We start from the raw sequence: 25,718 nt of genomic DNA on the forward strand, positions 1-25,718 counted from the left end.
ATATAAAAATACAAATATTTCGTTAATTATTAAAATCTTATTGGGAAAAATATCGTAATAGTAGTATTAAATTCTTCATTTCTAAATTCAATAATTGCATTTGTCACGATTAATTACCTTATTTATTGTTTCATTTTAATAGTTAGGAATCTAAGTTTAAAAATATACAAATTAAATCTACTTGACATGCAATGGAGATCTGGTATCAGAACCGTTGTAAATATTTAATTAATAGATGTATCTATAGTATGATGGTGGGAATTGACCTCGTTTCAAGTCGACCACAAATAAAATTACACCCTAAAATGCTCTCCATTTATCTTAGTTTTTATTTTTTCACTAATGTAAGGCAATTTAAATAGGTCACTTTTGACAGATGTGATTTACGCAAACTTAGGGGAACATGACTGTAGCAAATTCTCAACCAGACACCTTCAGGGTTTCTACACACGTACCACAGCCACACCACGACCACAAACTTATTTCAACCATAAACCATAACTATTCCCCAATTTCAGACTAATTTAAACAAGATTCAAAAGTCGTGCGATGTAGAATCGGAGCCTTCCATTTTACTCTGTCAAATGTGACTTCTTTCACGAGCTCTACTCGACTATACATTTGTACTGTAATCTCTCCAGCTTCAATCTAAGACTAGGCACTAGACTACTAATTTATTAGTGTGCAGAGTCATTTAGTGACTACATCACTTGCTATTGGCTAATTCAGTAACTAACAGTTACAGTGTACTTACAGGTGTGTTAATTATCTAGCAGAGTATGGTGAAACTAGGCGTAAACGTGTCTTTAGCAAATAGCAAGTCACTAAATTACTCTCCACTCGACTAAATGACTAGCCTAGGCATAGTTATTATTCTGTGTCCTAGAGCTTCAACCCTCCAGTGGGTCTCACGCCTGCCCCATATTAAACAGCATCTTCAAGTCTTCAATGCTGAGCTTGCTGGCGCCGTTGTGCCGCGCGCCGGTCAGCACATTCTCGGCCACCTGAAGTTTCATCTCCTGCAGCTTGCGGATGCTCTGCTCGACCGTCTCCACGCACATGAACCTGGGGGTGGAGGGTGTTGTGAATTCATGTTGTAACCCTGAGGCGAAATGTTTATTTGTCTCTGGTGTCTTGTAAAAGTGCAAAAGTGGTATAAGCACACTTAAAGGGAGTCTGCTTAGGACCATTGCTAGAATGGAAACCACGGACAGGAAAACTTTAGGTACCTACCTTAGACGTAGACAACAGCCATACTACTGCCGGCAATAATACCAATAGAGCCAGGGCTCCTTCACGCGATACCTACCGACATGCAGTGTGTCTTCGAAGACAGAAGAGTGATTCAGAGTGGTTCGTTGTACAATATTAGTCATTCGGCTCGGTGTAGTCTACTACTTCAGCAGGTATACCTGTATATGAGCACGTGCTTGCGCTGCCCCACGCGGTATATTCGGTCCTGCGCCTGCTGCTCCAGCTGCGGGTTCCAGTGCGGGTCCAGCAGCAGCAGGTGGTTGGCGCCGCACAGGTTCAGACCGACGCCGCCGGCGCAGAGGGATAGGAGCATCACCTGCGGAGGGGATAGTGTGTAAAATGTTTGGTTGTGCGGGGTGTTCAAGCGATTAATAATCCATAGGTTTTGTGCTGATATTACGTTTATTTACAAAGAAAACTGAATATAATACAATTTATACAGATGCGTATCGTGACGAGTTCAGATTGAGAAGTGAAAATTTTACAGGCCTCTTTCAGAGGATTCTTTCAGTTCTTTTGTTTTAAGTTTCCGCCGACCGCCACCAGGCGGCGCGGCGGTCGCGGCGCTGCAGTCGCGAACATACCGCCGGCCTTGGAAGAACCTACTTCCAACATCTAGGTCGTAATCGTAGGTGAAGCCGTTGATGATGATGAAGAGGGCTCTGGCTGAAGAGGCAGTGGGCAGATCTTCGAGAAGGCGCGGCGTACCACGCCCGTGGCGGTGCGTATGTCTGCCACCCGAGCTACTCCGTCCGTGCCCGGGAACAGCTGCACGATTCTTCCCAGTCGCCATCTCAGCGGTGGAAGGTTGTCCTCTTTTATCAGCACCAGACTGTTCATCGTGAGTGTGTCGTGGTTGATTTTCCACTTGGTTCGTATTTGTAGCTCGGAGACGAATTCTTTTGACCATCGCCGCCAGAAGTGCTGACGAAGTTGTTCGACTCTGTCGTATCTGTTGAGCCGGTTGGTCACGGCTGCTGTCAGGTCCTCGGCTGGTGGGGCGGTCAGGGGGCGCCCGATGAGGAAGTGTCCCGGCGTCAGCGGTGAGAGGTCGTTCGCGTCGGCGGAGAGCGGTGACAGGGGGCGGGAATTTAGGACGGCCTCGATCTGCGCTAACACAGTACTAAATTCCTCAAACGTTAATCGAGCATCACCAACTATTCGCCTCAGGTGACTCTTGCAGGACTTTACTCCCACTTCCCACAAACTTCCAAAATGAGCAGAGTAAGGAAGGATAAAATGAAATTGTATACCCTGATTAGCCGAGTGATCAATGACCTTTCGTTTATTTTTCTCACAGAGTAAGGGAAATTGCGTTTCTACGCCTACAAAGTTTCTTCCGTTATCTGAAGTAATCGAAATTTGTTTACCGCGTTCACTATAGAACCGAATGAGCGCTAGAACATAATCATTTGTTGATAAACCGCTTACTAGCTCCAAATGAATCGCTCGCGTCGAAAGGCAAAAACGTAGCAAGTAGGCAGCTATACGTTGTTTAGTGAAGTCAAATAACTCATCATTAGGCTGCGTACTCACTAAGCTCGTCGTATTATTTGTCGGTTTCATTTCAGGCAGTGACTCGAAATGAACTTGATTCGTCTGACTAGCTGGCTGGCAATCTCCGAGAGATTCAACTGGTTCGTTTACTGGCATTCGTACTGAAAAACTACCACTAGCTTCCCGTATTGTCGTACTAGTAAATAGATCCTCGCATTTTTGTTCGTCTAATGTAAAACTCGGTTTACTGTTAGGTACTTCCTCAAGTTCCCAAAACTTACGTAACTGTGAATCAATCGTTTGAGTGAAGTTGCACTGAACTTGATAATTCATGCGCAAGTCAGTGTTTAGAATCGGCCCTGAAACTAACCATCCTAACTTAGAATCGATTAAGTAGGTACCGCTCGATAATCGTATTTTTCCTGATTCTATCAAATCCCAGAATAAATCAGAACCGATCAGCAACTCGACTTCTGAAGGAACGTGAAAACTAGGATCCGCTAATCGTATATTTTCAGGGATTCGTATATTTTGCACATCTACACGGGTAGATGGCAAGTGTGAGGTAATGCTAGAAAGTACAATACATCTTAAAGGTGTACTGTAATCCTGTACCTTTGATCGCATCGTTATATCGCATAAGTGATTCGTATTGGTGTGCTTGTTGCCTACACCTGTAACGTTTAGAGTGGACTGTATTAATTTCGTATTTAATCGTTTACTTAATTTCTCCGAAATGAAATTGTGTTCGCTGCCATTATCTAATAATGCACGGGCGGTGTGATACTCATTATTATCACCGGCGACTTCGACTAGCACGGTGGACAATAAAACCCGGTTTAACAGCTGATCGTTATACTCCGTATTTGTGTTGCTTGGTTGCGACCCTAGTGTGCTAGACAATGACACCGACTCTTGAACCTTGTCGGGTAACACGCGGGTACTGCTATCGTTTTGATTCGTATGAAGTAGACTGTTGTGTTTCTGTTGACACTGCCTGCATGGCCCGAATAAACAGTCTGCTACAGAGTGACCTGCCCGTAAACAGTTCACACATAATCCGTTTTGTTGCACAATTTTAGTTCTTTCACCTACTGCAATGTTAAGAAAGTACGAACACGTAAACAAAGGATGACTTTTGTTACACATTACGCAGCTCCGTGGTGAACGTTTATCTGTCGACTTATTTTTATTAGTGGAGACGTAACTGTGTACATAATTATTTTGTGAAGATCCTTTCTTTTCGTGAACTACTTTGCTTTCGGTTGTAACTTGTTTAACTGTGCTTTTTGAGTTAGATTGGTTCGCATTAACCATTTCTAAGAAGTCTGCCCTATTGCGAAGAAACGTCATTAAATCGTCTAACTTTAGTTTATTTGACTCCGAATTAGAAAGTAAGGTACCCTTGTGCTGTTCCCACTCTCGCTCTGAGCTCTCATCGAGTTTAGTAACAATCAGATATATTAATAACGTATCCCAATGGCTCGTGGGCTCATGCAAGGTTTGAAGTGCACGTAGGTTCCTTAACACCGTATCTATGAGCTTCCGTAACTGCCCAGGGGACTCCTTACTAACCGTGTGAATGTTAAACAGCGATTTAACATGATTGTGAACAAGTAGCCTATCGTTATGAAATCTCTTTTCGAGTAGCTCCCAAGCGTGCGTGTAATTATCCGCTGTAAACTCTAAAGCACTAATAACTTGAGAAGCGCTACCAGTTAGTGACGATTTTAAGTAGTGAAACTTCTGAATGCAATCTAAATCAGTGCGTTCATGAATCATCGTTACATATGAGTTTCGAAACTCAAGCCAGCGATCATAGCTACCGTCAAAGGAAGGGAGTTTAATGTCAGGCAATTTTATATTAGCGAATGGAGCGCATTTGGCACTAGAACTAGGCGATTCATCGTCAAGCAAGCATTTAGCAATAGCTATGAGATTAAAATATTGTTCTTCAAATGTCTCGCGGTAATCCAACTGCAACATAAGCTCATTCTCATCGGCTAATCCTTCTATATCGCTCTGAATAGCATTAAAACATTTATATGCATCCTCCATCGATTGAATTCTAACGCTAACTTCGGTTTTTTGTAATTTATCTAACGTACTATCTTTAAATTTTGTAACGTACTTTTCGAATATAGTTAATCTGCATTTTAACGTACCTCTCTGTTTCTTAAGGTCGCTAATACGTGGATTACAAGGTGACCTACTCCTACTACTAGTATCCTCTCTGCTCATTTTGTCAGTCTATAGAAGGCAAGAGTACTCACAGTTATCCTGTGCTGCGCGCGCCACGTGAGCCGAACAGCAGGGTCTCGTATACTGAAAATGAGTGCACAAGCTATGTTAACACAGATCTCTGGCAAAGGGCAAAGGAATATGTAGAAGGAATGTCTTGACCGTGTTCTCGACGCCGCGCTGACTGCGTGGAGACCGCCTCGAAGTGGTGGGATTCTCGCTCGCCTCAGTGGGACATCTGCTTCTCTCGTATATTTCTCGTTTCAGGATGCTCGTCCAGCGTATCTGGCGTCTGATCCGATGATTCTGACTCGTCGACTTCGTATTCGCCGCACGTACTACTGGATTCGTCGAAGTAGACGTGGCTCGATGACTTGCATATTGTATTTTCGAATTCTTCAATTTTCTTGTTTTATCCGGCTCCGGAGGTCCAAATTTATGTTCAAGCGATTAATAATCCATAGGTTTTGTGCTGATATTACGTTTATTTACAAAGAAAACTGAATATAATACAATTTATACAGATGCGTATCGTGACGAGTTCAGATTGAGAAGTGCAGGGGGGGGTCAGTGGCTTAATGGCTGAACTTTTAGTAGAAGGTAGTGCCATCTCTTTATATTACTCTTACTACCAAAAAAGATGTAAGATGGCGTTATGAACAAGACCCTAGAACAATAACAAGACACATAGATAAGTAGTATTTGAATGTTAACATTGTCATGATCTATGGCTTTTATGAAGAAATTGCGTGTCAGTGTCAGTTCAGTTGTCTTACAATGTCTCGCAAATAACATTTTTGTAATAAAAGCCTATACTCTCGGTATATCGTTATTTATAAATTTTATATACCTACAAATAAAAATAAACATGGTGTGTCAAGAAAAAGCATCTTTATCCGCAAAAAGTGTTTTTATGAAATTCTTGTGACCCGACAGATTCCATATGGATCCAGGTTCCATGTGGTTCCACGGGAACCGAGCTGAAATGGCGGCACTGGCAAAGTGCGATCGACATCTTCATATCCGCTGAAGATTAAAATACTATGTGTACCAAACTGATAAATGTCGTCAAATATTTGCCTCGCGAGGATAAATGATGCACTATTGGACGAAATGACTTTATCACCACAAGTGACAAGATTTGCTTCTCTTGGGAAACATAAACTAGCAAAACATGAATTGGTTTTCATGGTGAAAAGAATACACACACCCACTCGCATATTATTTTACAAGTGACATGAACAAAACTGAACTGAAACATTGTTATATGCGAGGTAATAAAGAATTATATAATAATTTGTTTTTTATTTATTGTTGCATGTAGGTAGGTACATAAATAGATTGAACTTAAATTTAGCTGATAAATGTAATAACTGTTGTGTGGTGTAACTACGTCAACGCAAATATGTCTTATATCTTTATAGATTGAAGTTAATAGCCGGATCCCCACCAGACGATCCAACGCGATCCGATCGCGCGATCCAAGGAATCTTACATATTAAACTTCTTGGATCGGGCGATCGGATCGCATTGGATCGTTTGGTGGAGATCCGGCTATTAACTTGTGATAACAATATCTATATATACAGGGTGTCCCAACAGGGCACCCTGTATGTATGTACAATGAGGTTGAGCAATATAAAGAGATGGCGTTGTAGGCTCAGTATGACGTATAGAGTATGACAAAAAACTCCTCCAGATGGCACTCTTTACACAATTGTTTATTTTTTCTCTATGGAGAAGTGAAAATTTTACAGGCCTCTTTCAGAGGATTCTTTCAGTTCTTTTGTTTTAAGTTTCCGCCGACCGCCACCAGGCGGCGCGGCGGTCGCGGCGCTGCAGTCGCGAACACGGGGTTTTTATATGCGAAATGGTTGAGGTTCTTTAGTGCTTTTTGCAACGCTAGAAAATTTGCAGAGAATTTGTTAAATAGGCAGCCGCCGGTCAGAGTGGAAATCTACACTTTGAGCCCCTTTTTACGGATCCCAGGACCTGAGGACCTGATAATGATGAAGTTATATATATTATATTTTTTCATAGCTGTTCCCGCGCGCTTCGCTTCGCCTTAAAAAGTTTTCCCGTGGGAATTCCGAGATAAAAAGTAGCCTATGTTCTTTCCCAGGGTCTAGACCGTATGTATACCAAATTTCATTCAAATCCGTTCAGTAGTTTTGGCGTGAAAGAGTAACAGACAGACAGACAGACAGACAGACAGACACAGTTACTTTCGCATTTATAATATTAGTTAGGATTAGTTTTTCTTAATTTTACTACCTTAAAGTTTTTAATGACAAAATTTACATCAATCTCAGAATTTCACATCTATCGTGTTCTTACGAACCACTTCTTGACCTTGGATATATCCTCACCTTGACCTTCGAATTGGGGTCATTGAGCTGCGTGATGAGCGCGGTCCGGGCCGAGACCGGCACGCTGCCGCTCAAGGTCACGCTCTGCACCTGCAGCTTGTCTAGCTCTTGTTCTACGAGACGCAGGACTGACGTCCACTGGGACACCACCACCGCTTTGTCGCCTGTTGGGGGAAGAATAGGTATGTTAAATAGGTTTATTTAGCGAACGAAAACCTAATGGTATAATTCAAAAGCTACCCTTTTTGGGCAGTCAGCCACTGACAATAAGCTGTCTGCACAATACTTTCAATGCCCTCTTGAATAGATCTTAAGTGTGTCACCGACGCTTAGAAGAAGTCGTAGAAGATCTTTATTTCCAAGCGTAGAATTAGTAGTTGAGGAGACGCTTCAAAATGTACTGTCTTGGCACTATATCTCAACTTGAGCGGACATCCGCAGCTTATACCTGTCACCCCGTTTTGTTTTCTTCTGAACCGAGCGTCGGTTTATATGACTTTTATATTCAAAGTGTTTGCTCTGGGTCGGTAGGGGAGCGGGGGGCTAGTTGTAACAATTTTTGGTTTCTTGGCTATGAAAACTTACTTGTTCAGTATTCAGGAAATCTTGCAATACTATTCCAATTAACAACTATGCATCTATCAATTTCAAAGAAAATTTTAATCAAAACTGTCAAGACTTTTTGTAAAAACGTTTTTGAAAAAAAACTGGCGGCTGTTACAACTTACCCCGTGATTGGGGCTAGTTGTAACGAGCTGGGGGCAAATTGTAACATTGGGAATTGAAAACCAGTTTTAGACTTTATAAAGATTAATTTGACATAAAAGACATCAGACACATAACATTTTAAATGTTCAATTTAATTGAAAAATATTACAAATTATCAAATAATATATTATGTTCTTCCTTTACTTAAACTAATTAGAAATTTAAGACTTACAGTCATGTATATCTTGACTAGTAGGACGAGGAATTTTAAACCAATCTGGTCCAGCTGTTTCATTTTCACACCATGAAGGAGGTATGTTTTTCGCTGTAATCATAATAGCACACTGTTGTGCTAACTTTCTGACTTCCAAAAGAAGCAATCCAAAGTAAATGTTAGAGCAAGTACTCAGTTATTTTGGCTTCTTGTTTCTCTTGAAAAACCAATCTGGGTTTGACATAGCCGACTGATAAAGATTTGTTTCTTTTTCCCATATCTATATAACGAAACATGACAAAAATTAAAAGATTTTGCGGCTTTTCAAGACTTTAGCAGATGCCAGTTCGTAAACATCTTGACTTTGGGTATAGCATGTGTAAATTTTCTTTTGTAGTGTCTCTCTAAAATAAAATTAAAGAACTTAAACGAAAAACTATTCAAAATACTAAAGGGGCCGTCCATTAATCACGTGAGGTCGTTTTTCTCATTTTTTGACCCCCCCCTCCCCCCTGGTGATATTTGGTGAGGTTTGGGACCAACCCCCCCTCCCCCCCCTGGATCACGTGTATTTTTTTTAAGTCTATGTAAAGGCAATTTTTGACTAGAAAAAATATAGGTCATACTACAAATCGTTAAAAAATTTGCGTCGTCCAAAATATTGGTTCAGAAATACCTAATTTCTGACAAAAAATTAATACACGTGATGTCTAACGAGAACCCACCCTCCCCCCTCGTGATGTTTCGTGAGGTTTTCAGTACCCCCTCCCCCCCCCCTTTGAGCCTCACGTGATTAATGGACGGCCCCAAAAGAAAAAATTTAAGTACTTACATCCGCGAAATTTCATAACTAATATACAGGGTGTTAACTAGAATGCGTTTGAGCGGGAAATGGGGGTTAGTATTAGTCTAACCAAGCACGTTTCTAAGAAAAAAAACATCAGAATCTCGAATATTTATGTTTAAAGTCTAAAGTAAAGTGGAAAGTTTTACCTTAATCAAAAACATGGTCACCCTACACAAACACATAACCAATGACGACCGAATGGCGTAGTGGTTAGTGGCCCTGACTGCTATGCCGAAGGTCCCGGGTTCGATTCCCGGCTGGGGCAGATATTTGTTTAAAGACAGATATTTGTACTCGGGTCTTGGGTGTTGATATTTATATTTAGTATCTATCTATCTATGTATTTGTGTAGATATATCAGCTGTCCGACACCCATAACACAGGTTCTGCCTAGCTTGGGGTCGGATGGCCGTGTGTGAGATGTCTCCACATATTTATTTATTTATTTATTTAATGAGACATTCGATTGCAAAAGAACACACACTGTAAATTTGTTATCAACTTCACTTTTCATAATTTATTTGATGTAACTATGATTGTAATTAATTACACAGTAGGTAATAACAATTATTAAATAAAATTGAAATTATTCATGGTGATTAATGACATACTAATCAACAATTAAACAGCTGATTGTCATAAAGTTTGATAGATCGTACAGAATATAATTTATGACTTTCTAGGAGCTCAGAACAATAATTAAACCTTTTTACTCAGAATAAGGTGAGCGTTTAGTATTGACCCTTGATACTCACCACATTTTATTTTTCTTTTATTACCTAAAGATGCGTACAGACCGGCCCATCGAACGCCCACCGATGGACATTTATCATACATAATACAGGGGCAGATTGAGCAACGAAGGTCAACAAAACCCGTTCGTTGGCGTTCGTTTGGCCGGTCTGTATGCAGCTAAAGATAAAAGACCACAATGCATAACAGGATGATAACAGGGTCTACTTCAATGACGAATTGGTTTACTTACACTCGCTCATCTCGATTTGTGTTGTGTACTTGCGATTGAGACGTCTTTGATGACGAATAGTACGGAAATCCTCATAATAAGTATGGCCTCACTTTAAATACCAGTAGAATAATAACAATCTCGCGTATCATAACCATCGAGTATTTATGATAGTCATTACCTTCTCTGTGGATCTAGTCTGTCAGTCAGTCATTGTTGTTTACTTGTTTACAATCATTTTTTACAATTATTACCTAAAAGGGAAAAGGTACCTACAATTCTATCTTTTGATTACCAAGCCTTGTTCCTCATCTCGTTTTATGTTGTGCTGTGCTGTGAATACGTGTGACCTATGTTATGAAGCATAAAATGAAACTGTTCTGTATTCATAAAAGATAATTGTGTATCAATAAAGTGATACTTATGGAGTAAAATGAAATGTCTACAATGGATTGGGTACTTTGAGTACCCAAAATCTCGGTAGGTACCTTGACGATGTGGCTCCAAGTGTGGTGCTGATGCACGCATACTTTTTTATTGACCTTGGCTTTGAATTTTTTGGCCTTGATCTTGGCTTTCAAGTTCATGGTCATTCTGTCAAACGTACCTAAACATGAATAGGGTGACTATGATATTTTAAAATGTACTAAATAAAACTGTTTTATGTTGGTCAGCTTAAAGCAAATAAAATACGTTTTTTAATGTCTTATCGTGTTCAGTATCATCAGCTGTATATACCATTTCCCGCTCCAACGCAATCAAGTTAACACCCTGTATACATAATGGGTAAGTTGTAACATATTACAACTAGCCCCGTAAAACTGTTACAACATACCCCATAGGATAGTTTTTTAAAATAATTTTTTTTTTAAAAAAACCGCTCAATTTTTATAAAATTAAAATGAATTATAATGAAACTAAACAAATTCTAAATATATTTTTATTAAACAAAAACTGCTAAGCAATATGAATTTAATGCTAGGCAATTTCGTATAAACAAAAAAAAGTCCGTTACCTGGCTATTTTGGAGCGCCTGCACAACACGGCTTCCTGTGTCGGACGGAGGGATGCTGACCACGCTTAGATGATACATTACGTATAAATAGTACATTGAGATGATAATCAAATGATTATTCTTCTATTAAGTAGGTAAAAAATGCTTGTTACTACTTGCCCCTGTTACAACTAGTGTTGCCACGAATAGTGAATTGGCCGAATACCGAATACCGAATATTCGGCGACGCTGCCGGCCGAAGCGCCGAATATTCGGCCGCCGAATATTCGGCGCTACAACCTGTTTTTTTGTTCCTGGAACTGTTTTGAAGAAGTCGCTACAGATTATATGAGAAATGCTAATTATAAGGAGGCAGAATGCTGTGGCAAACGAGTTGAATTTTTATTTGATAATAGTTCGCCTAGATCGGATGGCCGATCCTTACAAGTGGTGGTCAGCAAACAAAAAACAATACCCAAAACTTTTGAAATTTGCAAAAACTTATCTTTCTTCACCTGGAAGTAGCGTTTATAGTGAGAGGTTATTTTCTGAGGATGGTTACAATAAAAAGCGCAATAGTGGGCTACCAAAAAATGCTGAAATGCTCGTTTTTATCCAGCTCAACTTACTACTGATTAATTTTAAGTACTAAAATGTTGTGATTTGGAAATAAATATACAATTTTGATTAAAATAACAAGTAATTTTTTACATGATTTACTATTCGGTATTCGGCCCGAATAGTACGCACTATTCGGCCGAATACCGAATACTGAAAAAACTGGCCGAATAGGCCGAATACCGAATAGTTGCCGAATATTCGTGGCATCTCTAGTTACAACTAGCCCCCCGCTCCCCTACACTATTATCGGTATATTATATATTATCGGTATATTATATCTTGTTGATTTTACCTTTATTAACGAAGACCTTTTCCTGCAGCGTCTTCATGACGGCCTCTATCTTGGAGCTGCGCCTGGTGAGCTGGAACACGGGGTTGCCTGGAGACAGCACTGAGCGGATCGCCTCGGCCGCGGTTGTGCCCTCCAGATTGAACTCTGGCTCCGTTTCTTCGTCGGGGATCTTGTCCTGTGGGTAAATTGTGGAAAAGAATCAGTGTAGATGATCTGTGATGGTGAAGGTGAAGTTTAATAAGCGAAAAGGACGTCAAATGGACTAATAAAAAGTAAACAAGTTTATAAAACTCTGGTTGTCAACCAATTTTAAGTTTATCAATCATCTGCTGCTCGGCACGGGTTCGTTATCGACGTAGATAAACGACATATATCACGATTCACCATAAATACGGCTCTGTGATTGGTAGAACGCGCATTAAATGAGTTTGCGCCTGCAGAAACATTTATTTCTTTATAAATATTTTTGGTTGGCAGGAAATGTAACCAACTTAGCAAATTCACTCTTCTATAATAACACACACGTTTCAAGTCACGCACTACGCACATTACGCGCTATATTTTATAATCCACTAGCTGTTCCCGCGAGCTTAGCTTCGCCTTAAAAAGTTATCTATAGCCTATGTTCTTTCTCAGGGTCTAGACCGTATGTATACCAAATTTCATCCAAATCCGTTCAGTAGTTTTGGCGTGAAAGAGTAACAGACAGACAGACAGACAGACACAGTTACTTTCGAATTTATAATATTAGTTAGGATAACCCACCTTTTGTTCATCCAGCGTCAGCTTATTCAACTCCTTCAAGAGGTCTACTCCGGTATCTTCAGGGGGTCCCCCGGCGTCCTCCAGGTCCTCCCCGCCCAGCATGGAGGCGATGAGGCCGCAGTGGCAGCACACCTGCCGCAGCCGCAGTAGGAGCACCAGGATCTCGTGGGATTTCACGGGCTTTCCTCCTGGAACACGGTTGAAAGTAGATTAGAGCAGTATGGGATAAGCTTTCAGGGTTAATATAATGAACAGGGGATGCGGGCTCCTCCAAAACCAACTAATTGTGTGTCTCAAAATTAGTTTAATGATCAGCTACACAAATATTTCAATTATTCTGTCACCAGTAGAGCTGTGCACTACCTGAGGTATGCAAGCGGCGGAACGGCTGCTGCGCTCTGTCACTTCTCTATAGCTGTCTCTGTCACGCTCGTGGCGGCCTCGCCCCGCCCCTCGCCGCGCATGCCTCAGGGAGTGCACAGCACTAATGGTCACACTATAATCTTATTGTTACCTTGTAAGGCGACCATCTTCTTGTGCATGCGGTCGTAGGCGGCGTGTCCGAAGCCCCCGTCCGCCTGCTTCTCCGCCCGCTGCTGCAGGAACTGCGCGAACAGAGTCTTGGAGAACACCAGCACCTGGAGACAACACCTGGTTAGAACACGATATCGAGAGGATTGGAGAACTCCAGCACCTGGAGACAACACCTGGTTACAACTAGAACAGCCACATAAGAGCACATAACAGAGTGTATCAAGAGTCGCTGTTGTCGGATACGACGAAGAGGACATCATCCTCAGAACTAGTAGAAACTGTGGAGAGGATGCGAGGTATTTTCATAAAGGCTACAGTTACCGACATGTTCAGAAAGAAATAAACATCTACTTGACACACTGACAACAACAAATAATACAGAAAATAATACAAAACAAGCAATAGCACAATCGGTTGCGGACGCTGCGGTCCAGATCGTCAAAAAAGCACCAGCTCAGCATGTGCTGTGGACAATAAGACCACAGTGCTAGTTTGCAGTGCAGTTACACTATCTGCGCATACTAGCGTTGACTTAACATGCATTATTTTTCACATGTACATACCCTTGCTACACCTACCGAGTAGAGTGGCGAGACAGTATTCTCAGCAGCTCCTCGACAAATGAACGGATCGCAATTGACCGAGTGTTCGGCCGAGGACACTTCTCGGCCACTCTGCTCGGTCGCAACCCGTTTGATCAACTACGTGATATATTTATCGATCATAAACTACAGGCACTATAGCTTCAGCCAGACAACAGTGGGACATCAGGGATTCATGGAGCTAGTCGATGCAGCGAGCGTATAGCCGCAGTACTCTCACGGTAGGTGTCAGGGTAGTATGCTGACCTTCTGGTAGACGTTCATCTCTGGGGGCTGCAGGGTCACCGCCACCTGCACCTCGTCGCGCGCCGGCAGGCACTGCAGCTGGCCCATAGCCTGCAAACAACACACTCAAACTGAAAGGGCTTTACCACAAAACTTTATAAATCTGTCTAATTAATGCCCAGTTTCACCATACTCTGTTAGTTCATTACAAGGGATTAGTTGTTGAATTTTGACACATCTGTCAATAATTTTATATGGAGATGACGTACAATTGATGACATTACAATGTAACAGGGGTGTTATGTTAATGATCTAACAGACTATGGTGTAACATGGGCTTAGTGTTCAACACTTGTTAAACAATGTTTAAAGTTTTTGTGGTAGTACTGAAAGGCTTTTATTCATCGTACTTACATATATTTTTTTCTGATGAACGTATTTTTTTTTTACAAACTAACTGCACTTCGTTAGGAAAAGGGTTATTTGTCTTTGGAGAAGAAGGGTGACATGAAACTCTTGAGACTTCTTTTCAAAATACAAATTAAAAGTAGTACACACAGTAAAAACATACATGACTACATACATCTAGATGTGTATCCTAAGTGCATTGTACTTATTCCAAAACGGCGATATGGTTCGCAACCTATCGCAACAAATGTGCTGCAAAAAGTGGGTGGCTCGCTTGTGAACCACCTCTGACTACCCCTACGGGCATTAAACTCAAACTCAAACTCAAATTTTTTATTCATCGTACAAATATAAAATTTTCTGATGAACGTCAATTTTTACAAATTACTCTACAGTCGTGAGTGCATATATGTGTCGCAGGCATCTGGTTTAATCTCTTTTTTGATTGAACCACTAGCCCGTTCATTGGATGGCGCTATTCAGTCGTATGACTAAATGACAACTCGTCAAGTCAAGTCGTTGATTGTAACGTTCGACGTCTTGACTGAACGCCATTCAGCGAAGTCGTTGAATGTGATATATTATAGCAACTTTGTAATGTCTGGTTACGGTGAACATGACCAGACAAGAGTCAACAAAAATACTATGTTATACCCCATCCACACGCTCGGCGAACAATGGCAAACAGCAAACAGCAAACACTGACGTGTGGATGGGTGTTTGTCGTTGTTTGCCTGTTTGTGTTTGTGTTCGCCAGTGTTCGGCATCGGTGTCGGTTTTTCTTGCCAGATTTAAGGATGTTCGGCAAACAGTTCGCTACGTATCCACACGTCTGGCAGCGGTCAGTATGCGCGCTAGCATTGCGGGAGGCGGACGTATCAACTTGCTACACTTTTTCGTGTAAAGCGTAAAAATGTCTGATTGATCAGCACCTACGATTCTGTAATTTTTGGAGGCTTATCAAAATAAAAATATAAAACCAATTAAAGCCCAAATAAAGCAGTACATTGTACGATTTCTATGTATTTTTAACCGACTTCAAAAAAAGGAGGAGGTTCTTAATTCGTCGGGATTGTTTTTAATGTATGTTCACCGATTACTCCGCCGTTTATGAACCGATTTTGAAAATTCTTTTTTTGTTGTATTGGGTTGAGGTCCCAGGTGGTCCCATTTTTTTTTCAGAATTTTATCTCACCCCTAAGTGTGGGTAAAGGGGTAAAAACAGGGTATGAATTTCCATTTTGGACACATATTAACCGATTCTAATGAAATTAAGAACATAAATATAGTTCTTATAACAAAAAAATATGATGGTGACCTTGAGCTGATCTGATGATGGAAACGGAAGGCAGTCAAGGGAACTCCTCAACGGTATATAGCAACTACCTCGTGTTTAGGCTTGAATGATTCGTATTGATTAGTAGGACTTTTTGGTATCATTTGCATCTTACTTTTGATTAAAAATTATTGCAAATAAACTAAAAACTATAAAATAAAATAATAATTAAAAAGAAGAAGTCAGTATTTAATTTTTTTAATTATTATTATTATCCCACCATCGTCTTTGCTTTCTTCTTATTTTCCTTTTTTCTTTCTCTTGCTTTAATTTATATAATAAAAATATGTCAACCCGAAAGTAATAGCTCGTCGTCCGCCGTGTTTGCCGATTCGGAATGTTATGAGCGTTCGCCGAGCATGTGGATGGCTGTTTGTGTTCGGTGATTTTGGTTGGTGTTTGGGACTTTGTTTGCTGTTTGCCGTGTTTGTGACAAACAGCAAGCGTATGGATGGGGCTTTACAAAGCTCTTATCTCACAAATTAACTAAACAATAACAATAAACGTACCTTCATATTGTTGTTCATAATTATCCAGTTTCGCCACAATTTTTTCTTTGAAACTATCCGCCCGCGGCGTAATAATAGGTAAATCCATGTTGTCACACAATTTTAACACAAATAACGCACTTTAAAGTTAATTTTTTTGCAAACAACTAACAATATAGGTGCTTTTTCTTTCAGCTGCTAGATTAGACGCCATATTTTGTTTTATACACCACCTGACTGATTTTAAGTCAGCTAACTAGTTGGACGTTTTGTGACGCTTGTACAACGTTCGGCCTAGACATACAATTTAGTAGCGCCATCCAATGAACGGGCTACTGGTTCAATCAAAAAGTAGATTAAACCAGATGCCTGCGACATATACATATATAGACATACTTAATGATTTTTTTGTGTTTGTTATGGTGCTCATTTAAAGTAATATTCTAACATACCTGCAGTTGTTGCTTGCAGCGGCGCAGCATGACGCAGCGCATGATGGTGGCGAGCCGCTCCTGCCCGCCCGCGCTCTTGTTGTCGATCCACTTCTTCCACATCTGCAGGGGAAATTATCACGTTATTGCACGCAAACACTCTTGGGCCGGAGTCAATGGCAAGTAAATAGGGATGAAATCGGAGGCATTAAGGAGGTAAAAAACTTTTATAAAATGGAGAATGTCAATTAAAGTTAAATTACAGATGAACGATTAAATACTGTTACTTACGGATTCATAAACGCCGCTTACTGGTGAAGCGGCATTTTTGCGCATCTGAGAATGCCATAAACAAAAATTCGCAACGCAAGACTTCCGGAAGCACCATAGTCTGGTGGAAACCTAAGGAATCCTCACCGGCAACTCTTCAAACGGCGTCAGCTAGAAACTTCAGCAGCGCAAACACATCTAGATCCTTATTCTGCACGAGGGTGCCGGTGAGCGCCCAGCGCCGCGCCCCCCCAGGGTGCACACCGCCACTGACGTCGCCGACTTGTGGCCGCTTATTGAGGGATGCTTTATAATAGCATATATCTACTTTTATAATTATATACGCTACCGACTGTGGCCTTAAAGGCGCATCAAACATTAGATTGACAATCGAATTTATAATTGCCACGATTACCAACTGTTACTTTCGGAATGACAAGCAGCGTCGACTAGGTTTAGCGCATTGTAGAATGCCCTAGGCTAGATTTCGCGAAGCGAAAATAGCAGACACGTCCTAAAACTTGTACAAAACAAAAAATCCTCACCGGCAACTCATCAAAAGGAGTAAGCTTCAGAAACTTCAGCAGCGCAAAGACATCTAAATCCTTATTCTGCCCGGGGGTCCCGGGATGTTACATTACAGATAAACGATTACATACTGTTACTTACGGATTGATAAGCGCCGTTTACTGCAGTAGATTAGTGACGGCTATACCATTTTATTTTATTTTGCGTATCTAAGAATGCTATAACGAAAAATTCGCGAAGCGAAACTAGCGCATAAAAGCCCAAGCCTTATACAAAACACAAAAAATCCTCACCGGTAACTCATCAAACGGCGTCAGCTTCAGGAACTTCAGCAGCGCAAACACATCCAGGTCCTTATTCTGCACGGGGGTGCCGGTGAGCGCCCAGCGCCGCGCCCCCCGCAGGGTGCAGACGGCCACTGACGTCGCCGACTTGTGGTTGCGGACGATGTGCGCCTCGTCGAGGATGACCCGGCGCCAGCGCATGCGCAGTAGCACGCCGTTCTGGCGAGGGTGGGAGCAGGTTTTTTAGTCAGATAGTAAATCTTACTTATACTTGGGAGCGATGAAAATGTTCCATGGACATAGGGCTAAATTACATTTAACATCAGCGCATCAGAATAATACGTACTACTAAAAACGTAATTTTTTTATTAAAATTTTAATTATTATTTGTTTAATTCGTGAAACTTTTTCAAAGCTCGTGAGTGTATTATAATCATTACAACATAATAAATATTTTGAAAGTACAAATCGGTATTTGTTACTGTTTCACAGGAAAACGGCTTTGTATTTATAATTATATATTATATATTTATAATATGGCTATATGAAAACTGGTATGTAGGAAGCTTATAATTATGCTTTCTCTAATAAAATATAGGCTACTTTTTATCCCCAAACTTCCACAGGAAATCTTTTTAACACAAGCTACGCTAATGAAAACAGCTAGTAAACATACAAACATAAGTAACTCAAAACTTCTCACCTTCTCATTATCCTTCTGCAGTATATTATAAGTCGTCACCACCATGTCGAACCCGGCCAGGCGGCTGGGCTGCGTGTGCCTCTGTGCCCCGTGGTGCACGTGCACCGTCAGCGCGTGCGGGGCCACGTGGCGGGCCACCTCGCCCGCCCACTGCTGCAGGAGTGATGCACAGCATACCACGAGAGTGCCTCCATGGACCGCTGCATTCAAATATATACATATTACTAGAAGAGAGGGCCCACCGCTCAAGAAAATAGTACGCTTGCGCTGGCCCTAATTCTAATATATATCTGTGATAATTTGTTTGAATTAGGGCCAGCGCGCGGTACACATTGTCTTTAAGCAAAGCACATTTTGATCTTCCGCGCCGGATAGTTATAGTTCCCTTTCAGTCGGTTTGAATTCGCGCATGTTGGGTTGTAAATTGTACATATTTTTTTTAACAAAACCAAACACCACTCACCTTTACTGCTCCCCTTGCCCTTCCACCGGTCATCGTCTTCCTCGTCCTCGTCATCTTCATCATCATCGTCCAAGGTCTCCTTGTCGGTGAGCACGAGCGCGATCATCGTGATCGTCTTGCCGAGACCCATGTCGTCCGCTGACGGGGGGAAATAGGGGATGGTTAGGAAATATGGTATGATCAGTCGGACTAAGGCCAGATGAATGCATATTGTACTTACATACATGTTTTTATAATAAGTACCATAATAATGAGTAAAATGAAAATTATAACTAAGCTTTTCTGTTGTTTGTAAACTTATTAATGTCCGATACTTAAAATACAGCTACAGTACCACAACTGCCACATTTGCAATTAACTTTCCATAAGCCGCGTCACTCGCTTGATAAACATCTGTCAAATCCGTACAACTTACGTCAGATTTGACAGGCCAGCAACGACGCTGCTAAAGTATTGTTTATTGCTAATTTTTGGTGATGGTTCCAGCCTTTCGATACCTATCATACAGGCTCCGCTAGCTTGGGGTCGGATAGCCGTGTATGAGATGCCACTCACCGAGTATGCCGCCCCGGGGCTTCTGCTGCTCCCGCCACGCGAGCCAGGCCAGCGCGTGCGCCTGGTGCGGCATGAGCGTGGCCCGCAGCGAGGGCGGGGGCGGGCGGGAGGCGCTCTCGGGCGGGCGGGAGTCGAGGGCGGAATGCAGCGCGCGGAGACGGTCAAGGATTAAGTTGCGTTCGGCCATGTGGGTTGACATCGCTGTGGGAGGAGGTTAGGTTAATGTTTGGCTGGGATACGATAGGAATTAACTACCTACTATCCATTTTATTAAAAGAATGAAAATTATTATTTGGCTAAATCGATAAACAGAAAATAAACCAACAATCTGAAGCAAAGTACTCGTAACAACTTAAACCTTAATTAAACTTTGTAATTTCTTCAGGCCTACAGCTGCTAAAATCTGTCGAAAACTTAATTTCGTGTTTGTAAAGATTAGGTATGTTAAAATATTATAGCCAATCTTTATGGTGGCTAGAGAATAACGAGGACTAAGTGATGTGCTCGTTGGGTCTATAATTATTTGTAGTATAGGTAGATTAGGTAGACTATGATGATGAATCTGAAGTGGACCCACCTTGTTTCCCGAACAGTCGTGGCTGCACCTGGTTGCTGGCCTTCTGTATGTCGTCCCACGTGAGCCCCTGCTGCTCGAAGCCATCCTTGGCAATGTCCTGCGCCGTTGGGTTTTCTGCGAATTGTACATTACTTTCATTAGATGTGTAGTGTGAGTACTTACATTTTACCATATTTTAGTTTGCTTAGTTTTAAACCATAATCATAATAATTAAGCTAACCACTTCTTCAATTAGACTATTTCATTGTCTTTAGTTGTTTCTTCTCGTGCTCGGGAGTTTGTTCGAAGCAGCGCGATCGAACAGATCAGCACATTGCAATAACGCAATAACGAAATTACCTAGTTTGTATAAAATAAGTTCAGTGCACTTTATGCATGAAATTGTCTTTCTAGGCCAGTACACGTTTTACCACCGTCGAACTCACACCATTGTACTCATACTTATATCCTCCTTTTAACCCCTTTTTTGTAACCAGTTTTAACTTGTGTAACAGTGACAATATATCTACTTAAGAACCATAATTAAGTATATCATTAAATCTACCCCTTTTAACCATCACCAAAGAAAGTAGCTACGCGACGGGTGCTAACTTTCTTCAGTGGTGTTGTAAATCGATTTAAACGACTAAAGGTGGCAGCCTAGGCACTTCCAAAACTTTGCTGATAACTGGGTCATAAAGATTAATTCTTTCGTTTTGGAAATTAGAGCGATTAAAGGACCTTAAAAAAGTGGGTAAGTAAACGTGTCAACGACTCAATCTAGATCTGTTTCCAGAATCTTGATCTTCACCCCTCCGTCCTCGTGGGATGCAGGTCCAAGCTCTATCACTGACCTGGCTCCAGCACTGACCTGGCTGCAGCACTGACCTGGCTCCAGCACTGACCTGGCTCCAGCACTGACCTGGCTCCAGCACTGACCTGGCTCCAGCACTGACCTGGCTCCAGCACTGACCTGGCTCTAGCACTGACCTGGCTCCAGCACTGACCTGGCTCCAGCACTGACCTGGCTCCAGCACTGACCTGGCTCCAGCACTGACCTGGCTGCAGCACTGACCTGGCTCCAGCACTGACCTGGCTCCAGCACTGACCTGGCTGCAGCACTGACCTGGCTCCAGCACTGACCTGGCTCCAGCACTGCCCTGGCTCCAGCACTGACCTGGCTCCAGCACTGACCTGGCTCCAGCACTGACCTGGCTCCAGCACTGACCTGGCTCCAGCACTGACCTGGCTCCAGCACTGACCTGGCTCTAGCACTGACCTGGCTCCAGCACTGACCTGGCTCCAGCACTGACCTGGCTCCAGCACTGACCTGGCTCCAGCACTGACCTGGCTGCAGCACTGACCTGGCTCCAGCACTGACCTGGCTCCAGCACTGACCTGGCTGCAGCACTGACCTGGCTCCAGCACTGACCTGGCTCCAGCACTGCCCTGGCTCCAGCACTGACCTGGCTCCAGCACTGACCTGGCTCCAGCAGCATGTTGGCCACCTTGTCCCCCTGCCGCCGCGCCGCCTCCTCCAGAGCCGACAGACGCTCGATGATCTTCACCCCGCCGTCCGCGAGCGACTCCAGGTCCATGGTCTCTAGCAGGTACTGTGGAGGAAATGTTGCTGGTTAAAGTTTGGAAAATTTGTGCTGCCTAATGGCCTATTCTGTGTCATGAGTACTCATGAGGCCAGGGCCTGAATTGGAATGCAAGTCGGAGTACTACTCAGAGAAGGTATGTCTTATAAACACAATACATAAAGACCGATATATTTGTGCAAATAATAAAGTGATCCAGATCGCAGTTGAATGGAAGCGTACTTGAATAGGCAAGTTTTTCATCTCGGGTCTTGGATGATGGGCATTACACATTATTATAGCCAAGAGCCTGGCCTATATCATGTAGCTTCGGTCAAAATAGCATAGTACCTAATTCCATCAGTCCACAACAACACTTCAAAATATGTATTAATACCTAGTACGCTAAGTTAATATCCTGCTACTCACCCTAACATTCTTCAAATCCTCCTTCAGCCCATTCAGCTTAGCCAGTTCATTTTCCCGGACGTGTTTCTTGACATACACGACGCCCTGGCCGGGGTAGCTGGCGGGGGTCAGATACTGCCTCAGGGTGTTCTCTTTAGAACCCTTTGACGAACCGGGGTCCTCTGACTTTATACTAGAGATCCTTTTGGTAGATGAAGGCGATTTCTTCTCCGGTTTTGGCTGGAATGCGGAGGGTTGTTGGGTTAGTGATGTTGGAATGATAAATGGGTGACAAGTTATAGGGGTTGTAGACTCGTAGGAGCGGTAAACGAACATACCACGATTGGCAGTAGGGTTGTATGTAACTCATTTTACTAATTATCTTTCCGTATAATTGCTGTGTAAGAACGAATTCAGAACACAGTTTTTTCGATGCGATCGCGTGTGATGAAACTGACGTAACAACAAATAAACGGAAGTAATAAAACTTACGCTGACTTTTTCGAACTTGAGTGTAGCTTTCGGCATTTTTACAATTAAATATCGCACATGAAATCGATAAATATAACAACTATAGACTAAATAAATAAATATGGTCAATAAATTAAAACTCTTGGAAGTGCATTGATAAATAAATTTCTTTACAGTTGACTTTAAATAAAAATATATATTTCTACCCTCCTCTAATATATTATATTACGAAACGTTTCGTTATTGCAAACCAAAAGCATACGTGAATGAATTAGGTAAGTACACATGAGAATATGCTTTGGCTAGTGAAGTAATTAATAATGTTTTTTTTTATTTTAGGGATTTGAACCTTATTATAATAAAGCTACATGTCTGCAAGTAGACACTATGAAGTTATCTAAACACACATACAATGTGTCCCACAGCAATTATAAATATTATAATTAAGATAAATTCCCATATGCCTATTTATATATTTCCATGAGGCGTCGCCGTTGGACACCTTGTAGCATAATTAAATCAAAGATAGGCATAAATAATGGCAATACTAACCTCATCTTCGTCATCACTACTAAGCGCTATGATCTCTGGCTTACTGTCAATGATCGTTACCTCGTCATCATCATCAACTTTCTTCAACACCGCACTCTTTCCCACTCTACCGTAATCATGATCATTGAGCGTCAAATCTATAGATTCATTTTGAACAATAGACTTCTTTACTTTGGCCACAGTGTCTTGGGTCAAGTCAATCTGTTTTGTTTCATCAGCCTCCTTTACAGGACTACCAAAGGTAGAACATGATAGCTTGGAATCATCGAGTTCCTCTGCCTCTTCATCAGGTGGTTTGTTGGTGTTGTGAGGAGTGTGGTGCAGCGAGATGCCGGCATCAGGCAGGGAGTCGAGGCTCTGGATGGACCCGGCTATGCTGTTGCGAGACATGGTCTCCCGGGCCTCGGGGTTGTCTTGCAAGTTCAGACTGGTTGTGGAGCCGTTGATGGTGTCTGCGGATTTTCTGTTGCTCTGAAATAAAGTTTTAATAAGTAGTCATCAAATTATATCTTATTCCATTTTCAAATAGTTTTGATAGTGACTAAAAAATAAATACCTACGGGATATAAAGTGGGGTTGTTGTGATGTGTAACACCCGTTTCTCAAAGATCGCAGGACGCACCCGTGGAATGAATCTTGTCCACAGTAGCACAGGCAGTTGCGGCATACATAATAATGTACAAAAGAAATATTCAATTATGCAACATACTAATACAAACCTCATCAGACACTATGAAGTCGGAGTCAGAGTCATCACTGCCTTCGCGAGGAGCCACTCCCATGATGCTCATCCGCGTCGCTCTTGACATCACCATCTCATCTTCATCAGGACCATCGTCATCATCATCATCTTCATCAGGACCATCATCGTCATCATCATCTTCGTCAGCTTCTCCTGAACTTTCGTCAACTTTGGCTTTAGATTCATCATTGGGACCGTCGTCATCATCATCATCATCTATTTCAGCTTCTGCAGAACTTTCATCATCTTTGGCCTTAGAATCTTCTGATGCTACCGATTCATTGTCACTATCATTGGTTACTTTACTATCATCAGCATCATTCGTTACTTTGCTGTCATCAAGGGACATATTTGACATGTCTACAGGGTTTAAATTCTCCTTTCCATATGGACCAGGGTCAATTTTAGCTGGAGTGTCTTTTAAGCACATCTGTTTGGTATGCTTGTCATTCTCTATGATTATAGAGTTGTCAGTTTCTGAGTCGGTGAGGATCATTCGCTTCTTCACTCTGCGGATCAGTGGGGAGTCTGATGCGGTGCTGTTCAGAGACTTTTGTCTCAGTGGTGGTCTTCGTCTGGGGACTAATTCTGGTGATACTTCTTCTGAAATAAAGTAAATTGCATTATGGTCATGATAAAGGTATTGAGTTTGATTTCTGGTCAAGACAGATCCTACTAGCAACACTAAATTGTCATGCAAATGTATATTTATGGTAACAAGCTGCATGTCTTACCATCTTCATCAGAACTGGAGCTCAGGAGTACTTTGTTGGGAGATGATGGAGACTGTTTCCTAATGCTGCCTCTTTTGCTGGCATCTGGTGACAGAACATTTACTATCTTAAGATGAGCCATACAAAGTATAATTGCACACAATATCTTTTTTCTAATTACCTTTATTCTATGTTTAGCTAAATATCAACAAAAAATAATAAAAGAGCAAAGAAAATATTGTCAAATTACCATCATCACTGCTGCTGACCACATGGTGGCCGGCCGCATTACTCCTGCGAGCCACGGACTTGCTATTATCCATCTCTTGCTCGTCATAACTCTCTGTCTCCTCTAGAACCATAGAAAATAGAGATACATACTTTACATAAGAAATGTAGGGTAACTAGCCAATATTACAAATAAAGCAGCAATACAAGCAGCAGAGAAGTGAGAGGGAACCAGAGGGAAAGGGAGGGAGCAGAAGGAAGGGTTCTTTTGAGTGCAGCAGTAGCTTATTGCAGATACCTAGATGAAATTTATTATTAAAACTTCAATGAAATATTAAAAAGTAACAGTAAAAAAATGTTGTTACCTCCTGAACTAGATTCCTCAGACTCAGCCACGAAAACTGTTTGATTCTTTTTCGCGCTCGGGGGCACACTTTTCAGTATCCTGAAGGATTCGTCAGCTATAACACTGTCGTCGATAACCCCTTCGGAATCGGACCCCACCTTTCCGGTGTCATTACGGTACTCAAAGAAAGAACTCTCCATCTTATCAGATTATTTCACTAGTTTATTAACATTGATTCGTGAAATAAACAAATCGAAGTTTGATAAATGTGACCAAAACAAAACAAATTTCAAATTCTGATTTCGTTTAAACGTTTTGTTTTTGCTTTGCAGTATGATCATGGTATTTTCTTCTATTCTGCCCCCGTATTTTGTAACTTTTTAAGAGTTAGCAACCGGTGATAATTGGTATCAACTTAGAGACTTATTAACCGAAAACACCAAAAATCTTAGTGAAAGAAATATGCAAGAAGCCTACCAATATATCCTTACATTCAACATAAACGTTTGTGAAATCAGATAAGTCA

The 25,718-nt window shown here is 41.7% G+C and overlaps 1 protein-coding gene across 2 annotated transcripts; it reads right to left on the reverse strand.

Moving 5' to 3' along the window:
* Positions 1-499: 499 nt before the first annotated feature.
* LOC105387370 (transcription termination factor 2) lies at positions 500-25,495 on the reverse strand. 2 transcript variants are annotated; one of them, XM_048630257.1, is made up of 20 exons: positions 25,212-25,495; positions 24,869-24,970; positions 24,640-24,723; positions 23,883-24,505; positions 23,164-23,634; positions 22,162-22,380; positions 21,633-21,762; positions 20,171-20,284; positions 19,594-19,794; positions 19,039-19,176; positions 18,576-18,775; positions 17,882-18,091; positions 16,812-16,913; positions 14,149-14,238; positions 13,281-13,404; positions 12,767-12,954; positions 12,002-12,176; positions 7,362-7,525; positions 1,413-1,570; positions 500-1,065 (listed from the first exon to the last, which is right to left on the reverse strand). In XM_048630257.1, the coding sequence occupies exons 1-20, from the start codon at positions 25,390-25,392 to the stop codon at positions 909-911; spliced, it is 3,831 nt and encodes a 1,276-aa protein (XP_048486214.1). In that variant the 5' UTR covers positions 25,393-25,495; the 3' UTR covers positions 500-908. The 2 variants fall into 2 exon arrangements, with proteins under 2 accessions (XP_048486214.1, XP_048486213.1); XM_048630256.1 differs by having other exon boundaries at positions 23,883-24,508.
* Between the last annotated feature and the right edge of the window lie 223 nt (positions 25,496-25,718).

This window comes from Plutella xylostella, chromosome 25 (genome assembly GCF_932276165.1).
Source record: "Plutella xylostella chromosome 25, ilPluXylo3.1, whole genome shotgun sequence".
NCBI classification, from domain to species: Eukaryota; Metazoa; Arthropoda; class Insecta; order Lepidoptera; family Plutellidae; genus Plutella; species Plutella xylostella.

Bases quoted from the DNA above. Each gene is read 5' to 3' on its own strand.
- LOC105387370 (XM_048630256.1), bottom strand. From the start codon at position 25,392: ATGGAGAGTTCTTTCTTTGAGTACCGTAATGACACCGGAAAGGTGGGG. The intron at 24,509-24,639 runs GTAAGACATGCA...ACTTTATTTCAG, and splicing joins CTCCAGTTCTGATGAAGATG to AAGAAGTATCACCAGAATTA. The intron at 7,526-12,001 runs GTAAAATCAACA...TTCCCCCAACAG, and splicing joins AAAGGTCTTCGTTAATAAAG to GCGACAAAGCGGTGGTGGTG.